This window comes from Uranotaenia lowii, chromosome 1, assembly GCF_029784155.1.
Source record: "Uranotaenia lowii strain MFRU-FL chromosome 1, ASM2978415v1, whole genome shotgun sequence".
Lineage (NCBI taxonomy): Eukaryota > Metazoa > Arthropoda > Insecta > Diptera > Culicidae > Uranotaenia > Uranotaenia lowii.
The window spans coordinates 172,017,572-172,028,567 of NC_073691.1; the positions used below are offsets into that span (position 1 = coordinate 172,017,572).

The window sequence follows — 10,996 nt, forward strand, 5'->3', positions numbered from 1 at the left end:
GTAATGAATCAATGTTTCAAGCTTGTCTGATTTTGGGGCGGGAATAGATTTTATTTTGGCTAAAAGGACTTTCATTAACTGTTCAGGGCGACCATAATAATTACGAAGGGTATCAATTATTCGCGGCACTGAATTGGGCACAAGAATGCGACTGCGTACCGACTCTAACGCATCGCCTTTAAGGGCACGCTGGAGGCGTATCAAATTTTCCGTTTGATTGAACCCACACGCTAATGTGGTAGTCGTAAACGTGCTAATGAAGACGGGCCAGTCAGCCGGGTTCCCATCAAAGGTTGGAAGGTCCCGAGACATGACCTGGCGTGCCGCTAATTGAGCTGTTGTCGGCGTATAATCCGCGATAATTTCCATAAAGTTTAAACTTTCGCTTGGGCAACTCCCTAGCTGTTTTATCAGGGACTCATGAGGCTCATATAATGTGTCATTTGATAGGCAATTATTGGCAAAGGGCTTACCTTGATTCTCGGGGATGAGGGGAGGAGGTAGTGGTTTACCATACATGGATTGCATTCTGGATGAGTGTCCGTTGCTGATGAAGTTATTCACATCTTTCGCTGGATCCGCCGGATGATGACTCGGAAGACTCGTTGTCTCTGCTACGGGCTCTCGAAAACGACCAACGGGGACTGTTGGAACCGAAAGTGCTGGTTGGTGATGGCGTTTCGGACGGAGTTTCAGAACGCCATCCTCTTCCAAATGTTGTTCTGATAAGTTCGGGTCGTCTTCGGAAAACGGTTTTGGCTCGGCCCTCTGCTGCTGAAGGTCCTTCCTTTTCTTCTGCCTGACCTGGGATGGAATTGCTCTCGGAGTTGACTCGATTGGCTTCTTTTTAGCTACACCAGTTGTTGTTGAATTCAGTTCGACAGTCGGGCTAATTCCCGACCCGGGAAGATAAGGACCGCCTGCCGTATTTTCTGTATCGGAAATCTGATCGAGCCACTCGGTGGTTCGCTCAAAACTGGTGGTTCTGCTAACTCGACTACGAACGCTAACGTTGTCATCCAATTCGTTGGCAGCGGCTTGCAACAGCTTATATTTATCATCGACCATCTTCAGTTCGGCCTGGATTGCCTCCAATTTAATTTGGAGTGCCTTTTTTTCAAGAGCGCGCTTTTCAGCCAGCTGCTCCAACTTCAAACGTATTCCCTTGGATGGTAAGCTGACATGGGAAATATCGCTTTTACTGCATTCTGCTGGAAGACAGTTTCGACATGTCCATGGCTTATCTTTGATGGATGCGGTGACGCCCGCACAAGACTGATGCCACCACTGGTCGCATTGATCACATTGTACAAGATCTGCTATTGAATCCGGAAGATTACATGCAACACAGTGAAATGTTTCCTCGGGATTCGTCGCAGGGGATGGCGCGCTGGTTTCCGCTGCTGCCATATCGCTGCGTTTATTTTGAAGAATGTTCCGGGTTGTGGGAGGAGAAAAAACGCCGCTTTGATAGCAGTTGAATACAGCTTCAAACTGTAATTTATTTTAAGTACAATTAGGAGTTTTTCAATTTAGATATAACTAGAAAAGTGACTTACATAAACGGTGTTGCTACCAATGTAATTGTTTCCCAACAACCGGAAGGGTTATTAATCTGGATACTTGGCTAAAAGCTGTAAAGATATAGCCGGATTTTCACTAACCGTGTTTGCATGTGACGGATCAACTAACCTCAAAGTATAATCTGTTTCGACTTAAATCCTTCAGTCTACGCCGAATTGAGTATTTCACTCTTAGTTCAATAGGAGTATTTTAGCTTAAGCACATTAGGATTAGACCGACTTGGCTAGTAAGCACTTAAACTTTATTTCCGGTTCGACTGCTGGACTGGAATGAACGTCTGCACCAAATCACGGAACTGTCAGTTGTCAGCGACGACTAAGCGCCGCTGCTGTGTTAGCAGTGCTCCCAGTTGCCAACACCACCCGTAAAAAATTCGATGCGGACAAACTCGAAAACGCCATTTTTTATTTTGTTTATGAAAGATGCAATCACAGTGAGGATTCCGAACGTTTTCGTTTTTAGATCACAAACTGTATCTTTCAGTAATAGTTACATAATTATTTCTAGCGAAGGCGCATCAAACATAGAAATTTTATGGAAAAATGGATTGTTTAAGGACGATAAAACAAATAGTCACTATTGTGGTAATCAGAACTGAATGATATTGACGATTCGGTATATAGTTATCGATTATGCGGGATCTTTATGGCATTCGCGACTTGATATCAACGTTGCAGTTGGCGGACAGTTATTGAAAAACTTATCCGGTACAACTGCTTATACATTATGTTTCTGGTGTTTTGTTTGACGGATGATGCTTTGATGCTATTAGCCGTATAATGTAACAATAAAAAAATCAATCATGAATGGTATGTGCAAAAAAAAACCCCTCGAACAGGAATCGAACTCGAGTCTACTGATTACCTCTCCGACACCTTACCAATAGGCCAAATTGACAGACGAAACAAGTCAAGCTGTAGCTCTATTATTCAGTTGACTTCATCGAGTTGATTTCGCTGCTAGATTCCCCGTCAGAAAATGCTCATTATGCCTTCATTGATAGTGCTCTGTTCGCCTCTAGTGAACAAATTAAAGTAAAAAAGCGTTTTAAAATTGATTAAAGTGAAAAATCAAAAATTTTATGATGTTGAAAATTGAGAAACAATGTGTAGATCATGTTGCAGTGCGTACATTTCAGATCAAGATGATTTAAAGGTCATAAAAGCTTATTTGGTGGTGCTCAAAAATTATAATATTTTCGTCACTTGAAAATCTAGCTAGTTATTATTTAATATTTCTGTAAAGATGAAAAGGATATTTCTTTTTTGGTGAAAAATTAATACTATGGGTAGTACGAAACAAGTCCTTATGAAAATTTGTTCAAGAAAATACGTACTTATGTAGAAAAAAGGAGTGCTCATTATGCCCTGGGTGCTCGTTATGCCCTCATCTCCCCTATAAAAAAAATCATTCATAAAACTATCTCGAAGGTACAAAAAAGCTCATAACGAATGAGCATAAAACTCATAAAAGAAATATCGGGGAACGTTCAACTTTTTTGGATAATTTTGAATTTATTTTGAAACATTTTTGGTGGAAGATAAGAGCTTCGTTTGCACTTTTTATCTTAAGTTGCATATTAGGTTTTTTTGTAGTTTGAAATATATTTAAGATCGAAGACAAATCATGAATTCAAACTTCAAATATTGTAACAAAACATTGTTTTTAGAATAAATAAAGGCCAGTTTATGAATTTGAATAAAAAGAATAGAATTTTGATTTCCGTAGAGTAACTCAGATTTGAAGTTCATTATAAGCCAACATTGAAAAATTGGTTATGAAACTCGAGAATGAATAATATCATTAAATTGATAGGTGTGTGTTCATTTTGAATTCAAGTAACATAATACCATTAAAAATAATGTAAAATAAATTTGCCAGATTGCCCGGATAGCTAATACAAAATTTGGGAACAGTCCGGCCCGGCCTCGTCACCCGGATTGCATTGAAAAATGACCGAATTTTGGCCGGATTAATTCACTTTATTTGGCAAATCAAACCAAATAAAAACAAATTGAATTTTATTTTTTTTTAATTATGCCTCCAAAACGAAATTTTTTAAGCAAATTTTATAAAAATAATCATGAAAGGTTTTTGGAAGCCTTAAATACAATTTTAAGTCTTTTGAAAAGTTTTGGTTAGAAAAAAATATTTTTTCAATGTTTTTTTTTGTTGAGTAATTTCTGGGATTCGATAAAATTTGCGCAAATATTGCCTAGATTTTTGGTTGTCAATTAGGAATTCAAATGCCCGGATTTTGCTAGGTTTTTATATAAAATTGTCCAGTTTCGTCCGACTCAGATACGTGCTGAAAAAGTTCTGGCAATCTGACATAATCTAAAATAAAAAATTTTGAATTTTGTTTCCGTACTCGGCTGAGTTTCAAGAACCACATCAATAATATCGTCAATATTGCTTCAAGATCATTCTCTCAATGATAATTAAAATAAAAAAAATCCAGTTTCAGATTTGACTAAAGAAGTTGATTATTTCCATTGCAATTGATTTATACTCAACATTAAAGAACGCCATCAACCATCCACACAAGAGAACAGGCTATTTCGGAATAACATTCCGACACAAAGAAGTTGATCATTTATTCTGAACATTAATTTCCAATCTTTTTGTAACATTTTACAGTTAAAAAAAATGCACACATTTTTTAAAACTCCCAAATCAACCAAAATCAGCTCTTAAATTTCATATTTCTGAAAAATATATCAGAATTAATAAACAGTGTTTTGAAATCAGTTTTGAGAACTTTGAAATTATCATCAAAAACTTATCTCAAATATATGTTTTCCGAGCGTAAAGTTGCAAATTGATAATCATTAATATTTCGGTGTGATTACCTTGCACTGCACTTCGGGAGATCAGGTGACCAAAAATCGGAAAAATGATTGTCACCAATATTTTTCCTACATTTAATATGGAAAGAAGACACTTTGATAAGGAGAAGTTCAAGATTTTGGAGCTGCAGGAGGTACCATGAGCGAGAATGGGGATCTCTGGGGATATTGACTGATATGAAGATGCTCATAAAAAATAGATAATAGAAAAGTTTTTTTAAGTTTTTTTCTATTAAAAAAGTGTATTACTATGGGTATTAAATATGTATTACTAAAACTTGTTTCATTATAAAGAATACTGTTTAACTGCATTAAGCGGTTCTGGCAAACAGGTATGAGATTTTTTTTTTAACCTTTTTTCTAAGTAAACTTTCCTTTTTATACAGCTTACTTCAGATTGAGTTCACCTCGTTACGAGATAAGATTTACCTTTTTTCGGATTCATCTTTCTTCTCGGTGCGTTGTACCTTTTTCCAGTTCGGTTCAGATAAACTTTACCTCGCTGTGAGATGAATTTCACCTCGAAGAGGTAGAGGTTACTTTTATTGGTTTCACAAGCGTTCACCATTTTATCTCGGTAAATTTTTCCTTTCTATTACTTCCCGTGCAGTTCAGTTTTAATTCTAGCTTCTGGTGGGGTCCGGACATTCGGCCAAAGGTCTTCGGGCTGAAAGATGTTAGGCCGAAGGTTATTTGAACGGAAATCGTTAGGCCAAATGGGTGTTAGACTGCATGTTTATTAGGCCGGATAGTGATTAGGCCGGATAGTGATTAAGCCGAATGAACGATAGGCCGAATGGTCGCTCGGTCCATTCGTGCATTATCCATTAAGGCGAATGATAGTTAGGAAAAAAGAATGTTTGACCGAATAGACAATAAGCAGAATGGTCGTTAGATCGAGCCTTTATTCGTTCTTGCAGTCTTTGATAACTTATTGTACCATTGCTATTCCATTCGGTCCAGGACCCATTTAGACTAATAAACTATTCGGCCTATCGTTCATTCGGCCTGACTTCCATTTAGCGAAACATCTAGTCGGCCTACCTTCCATTCGACCTAGTTCGGCCTAACGACTATTTGGCCAAGCAGCCCTTCGATCGAATGACCATTCGGTCTAAGTCCTGTTCGACCGAATGAACATTCGGCCTGTCACATTTTTGACTTTATATTCATTCGGGCTAACATCCTTTCGGTCAATCAGTCTTCGGCAGGATAACCTTCGGCCGTATGATAACCAATTCGGCCTACAATCATCGACCGAATGACCTTCAGCAAGTTAAATTGCTTTCTACCTTACGACCTTCGGTCGAATGACCCAGCCTCGCTTCAGCTTATTCACGATCAGTTGGAAAGTCATTTCATATTTCATACCATACATTGATAAATTGTCGCACTCTGTCCCTTTTGTTACGTTTGATAGCCGAATGTCAAATGCTCATAACATTTGGCTCTGGAAGAGCACTTTTATGAAAGATCACCAGCTACGAACTCTTTTGTGCTCGTTTCTAGCATCTTAGAAGCATCGCGTTCACCATAAACACATTTGATAACCCTTTCCGTCATATTTTCGAACCACGTGCAAGGTTCCGCTTGCTTTTATCAACCTTCAACCGTTCCGAACCCGGAACATCCGGGACCACACGTTATGCATCAGTTTGCTACTGTAAACCATAAAGTGAAGATGGATGAACGCCATCAATCAGTATTTTTGTCCGGGAAATCCACTTTCGTCGGAGGGTTCCTTTTTTTTACTTGCCCGGGATCGAGTTGTTTCCGATGTTTTCGTCGAGTGAAAATTTTACCAACTTTGCAACAATGGGTAGTAAAGTTAGGTGTTGCTAGAGCACAAGCACAATTTATCATAAAACTTTGCACGATGCTGTCCGGTGATGCAAAGTTGGGCTGCTAGACTAGCAGCAACTCAGCGACTTTGTTTACGGAATCCTTATTTTAACATTTATGAAGTAAGAGACTAATGGTTTGATTTTTGTAGAATGCACTCGAGAAAAAATGGGAATAATACTACCTTTAATATTTTTCCTACTTACAGGCAAAGGTTGTTTATTAACCGAGTTTCAGTTTGATAGGCAATCGATTTAAGCAGCTACTTACCTGGAAAGTAAAAGAAAATAAACAATGTTTAGTTAGTGTACGTGGCTTGTAAGGAAGTAGTTATATTATTATTATTTATTTTATTTAAGATTTATCGAGTATTTTTTGCATATTGTCCACTGTTGAAAAATTTATTGAACTTCCAGAGTTGTTTTTTGTCATCTGTGACGCTCCGACCTCTATACAAATGTTTTTTGTATTTGAATATTAGAAAATTAAAATAATAATGAAAGCACACTTAATGCAATACAGTAAAATGCAAGTTTTCTTTTTGACACTGAAGATAGTATCGAAAAGTGCTTCTTTGTGACACTGTTTTTTTTTGCTGGCAAATGTACAGTCTCTCACCTACTTGATTTGAAATTTCCAGTCGCCCACATAAAGGGGGTCCACGATAAAACTGCCTACACATACAATTGATTCGCAAAATTGGAATTTTCATCCAATTGCCATTAAATTTTCAGGGATTGAAAAATAACTATTAAACTTCATTTTACCATTTTACTCGTAATTTATTTAAAGCTCATACGCAAATGCCCGCACCTTGGCCTTATCCCGGCCATAAGATTCAACCTGTGAATCAACCGTTTTTTGTATGTAAACCCATACTTTCTTCAGTTCCTCGACTGTCTTCACTACCTTAGGTGCTGCTTCATAATCGTTCAGTACTTTTCGATGGGGCGGAGCTCCGGAGTGTTGGGAGGGTTGAACATTTTCGGCACGAAATTGACCTTATTGTCCGCATACCACCGCAGCACGTCCTTGGAGTAGTGGCATGAGGCCAATCCGGCCAGAAGATTGTTGAGACGTTGTGGGCCTTCAGGTGAGGAAGCAGCCGCTTCTGGAGGCACTCTTTCATGTACACCTGTCCGTTCATCGTGTCCTGAGTCACAAAAGGTGCACTCCGCTTCCAGCACGTGTAGATGGCTTGCCAAACCATTCGCAAATTTGGACATCTTCTGAGTGCGGACATGCTCCAGAACGCTGAACTTATCCTTGGTCGTGAAAAACAGGTTGCCGGGGATCTGTTTGAAGTCGGCCTTCACATATGTTTCGTCATCCATGATGCAGCATTCAACTTTCGTAAGCATGTTGAGGTACAATTTCCTGGTACGGGTTTTGGCCGACTTGTTCTGCTTCTCGTTGCGATTAGGGGCCTTCTGTACCTTGAACGTTTGAAGCCCAGCTTTAGTTTTGGCCTTCTGGACAAAACTTCGGCTTAGGTGCAGCTTCTTAGCCACATCCCGAACGGAGGCGTTCCCAACTACGCGGTTGTGATTTTAGGTGCTGTACGGAATACTTTTTCCTTCACTTCTGGGCCTTCGATTAGTGGTCAATCGTTCCTCGAACCGCTTAATCACTCGCGACACCGTGGAATTTACTATTCCCAACGTTTTAGTAATGGAACGAGGCAAGAAATCCTTGTTCTCGTGATGAATGCGCTAGATTTTATCACGCACGACTCCATTTCCGCTAGTTTTTATCACAGGACTTCAAAGCTTGCTGGATGTAAACACTGCACTATGAACTGAATCCACACAAATTTTCATTAAATTCTACCCAGCGGTTTAAAAGCTAGAGCAATTTCATACTGTGGCAATTTCATCGCGGACACCCTTTACGGTTAAAAGCTTCTTCTACTTCTGTATGGAAAAGTAGCACCAGTTTTTTTTGTAGAAAAAGTACCCTTTTTCAAAACCAAACTTCGTAGCAATAAAACAAATATCCTCATTCTTCTGAATATAAAAATCTATTTCTGTTTGTATGTGGGTTTGTGTGTTTGTTTGTTATTAATAGACTGACCTAGAGAGCTGAAATTTGGTATGGGTAACAAATATTATTCCAGAGATATTGACGAAACATTGGATCGAAATGAAAATTTGCACATGTGTATTTATAAGGACAAAAAATTGATTACAACTATTCAATTTAGGGTCAGGGATCGGTCAAATATTAACTGTTTACTGTTTTTGCGACGTTGCTATACATTGGAATGACCTGAAAATGTGTACCTGTAAGTTGTGAGGGACGGACAATCTATTTGAGGTGTTTAATTTAAGGTGAGGGGTCGGCCAAAGGGGTCGTCCATAATGATTGTTTACTGTTTTTAATATATTAACATAATTTTGCGTCTGATTGGGATTACAATTTCAACGGTGGTGTTTCATGGGAGGGGAATATGATTTCAGGTATCAAATTTTGGATCAGGGTTGGAAAAAGGAGTCAGAAAAGGGGGCGCCCATATTGATTGTTCACTGTTTTCGGATGTTTTGTGGGACGGTCAACGACGAAAATTCTTAAACCGGTGTTCAATGTAAGAATTTCGAAAGATAGAGCTCACCATTCGCGAAAGAAAAAAAAAAGTTAAACCTTTGATTAAAGCAGGCGTGTGAAAAAAAAACGGGAGGATCAATTCGATCCACCATTGTGAAATTTTCTGGGACATTCGTTATTAGTTGAAGAAAATGGACTTAAGTTAGTGAAATATTACCATTGTTTACGTAATCGGATACGGGTGTTTTGCCTTAGAGCAAATTAAGTGCATAAAAGTTTGTGTTGGATTAGGTTGTCGAAATGCGCCCTTGAAGTGTTCGGCATATTTTGAATTTGAAGTTGATGAACAAAAAAAAGGGTAGTCTACAAACACTGTTTGATATTTTATGCAATATTGTCGTGAAAATGCATCGGATCACTTTTACGTGTTATTAGCTGAAAGCGAAACGGAGTTCGTACGGGATCAACTAGTATAAGATAAATAACTGACTTTATGTGCAAAACTAGATAAGCGCGAACTGTATGGATCTCTAAACAAGGATGACACCATCATTGGCATAAAAAAAAGATCCCATTCAATCGCCATCGATCGAATTTTTAATCGAAGACTGCTTATTTGCTTCAGCACAGACTGATTTGCGATAATTTTTATCACTGTTTTCAGTCTTTTACAAAGTTTGTGATAGAATACCATTTGGTATGGGCCCACAAAGTTTCAATCGCTGTCGTTTGAGAACGATTTGGCGGATTCATCTCATTCGATACGACCTAAACTTTTTTGGATTTTGGCAACACTGCTTAAAAGAAACAAATCGAGTTTTGGGTCGCAAAATTTATTTTTTTATGCTTCGAATTTTTGGTTTATTCGCGTCACATTGGAGTTCTTAGAATTGAAGTGATCGTTGTTGGTGACGGATTGTGAATTGGGCCTGGTTTCGTTAACATACGTTGATAAATCGCAATTTGATTGCAACCATGTCGAGTGGCTTGGGTTTTCATTAGTTCAATGTGTGTGTTTGTGCTTTCCTAAACGGAGCCCTGGTGCTACCGTTTTTGTCGGCGATGTTTTATAATTGAGCTGTCGAACAACACAGCCCAAATATTGTGAATTTTAATAAAAATTTTAGAAACGTCGCTGGTGAACTGGCAACAAAACACGGACTACCGACTATCTAGTACTTCACTTTTCTTTGTCGGAAGTCCAGACTTACGAAGTAAAATTTAGTACTGGAGCGTCAATATTATTAATGCAGTTAAAATTCAAAGTTTTCGCGCTTTTTATTGGTAACCTTGCCAACCAGCGACGAAGAAAAATTCATCAGTACCCAAGGAATATTTAAATAAGGTAGAGCCGAGAGCCATATTGGATTTTTTTGTGACGTCACCAAAACGATTGTATCGAAAATTTTTATGAGAATGGTAGGAATATCAAAGAAAAAAAAACGTTTTAGAACGAATTGAAATCCAATTTCATTTTGATTAGATTGTAAGGCCTCTATTTAACTATGTTATGAAGTTTTTCGGTCTTTTGAAGATTGCATTATGATTTTTTCTTATTTTATTAGTGAATGCAATGTCGCCTTGACGCTAAAAAGTGCAAAAATGAAGGAAAAAATCAGCTTTAAAAAGGTCTAGCTGGTAGATATTGTTTGTTCAGCTGATTGTCATGATTTTAATCCAATTGGTTTACCATATACAATTCTTCTGAAGAACAACTAACATCAATAAATGATCGTTAACTCAGTTTATAAAAATGCCAATAAAAGATTGTGGTTTTGTATAAAAATTTGTGTTTTGATCACTTTATTGTAATGAGGAGCTTAAACTGCACTGACTTGAACATTTTCATGTAAACTTTGAAATAATTTTAAAGTTTTGCAAATTTCAGTGGGGAAAATCCACCATTTTTTCTAACTTCGATGGTCTATTTTATAGAAAAAATAATTCGAAAATGCAACTTTTTTCGTACCGATCTTTAAGAGCAAGAATCCTTCTACAATAACATGTTTTCAAAGTGGAAAATTTCTAGCACATTCTTCAAATTATCAACGAAAAAGATAAGTTTCCTAGTAAATTAACAGATTTTGCGTGATTGTGACGTCTCAGCCTGTACCAATACTAAAGCAAGGCTGCCTTGACACTACCTTCTTTAAATATTCCTTTATCAATACCTCGAC

At 37.9% G+C, this 10,996-nt stretch overlaps 1 protein-coding gene across 1 annotated transcript in view; it reads right to left on the minus strand.

Moving 5' to 3' along the window:
• The window catches only part of LOC129738151 (uncharacterized), a 3,809-nt gene extending 1,986 nt beyond the window's left edge, over positions 1-1,823 (minus strand). Inside the window, exons 1-3 of the mRNA XM_055729335.1 lie at positions 1,693-1,823; positions 1,560-1,634; positions 160-1,494 (exon numbers count right to left, since the gene is read on the minus strand). Coding sequence (XP_055585310.1) covers positions 160-1,410 — 1,251 coding nt within the window. The 5' untranslated portion in view covers positions 1,411-1,494; positions 1,560-1,634; positions 1,693-1,823. The remainder of the gene's footprint in view (positions 1-159; positions 1,495-1,559; positions 1,635-1,692) is intronic.
• Between the last annotated feature and the right edge of the window lie 9,173 nt (positions 1,824-10,996).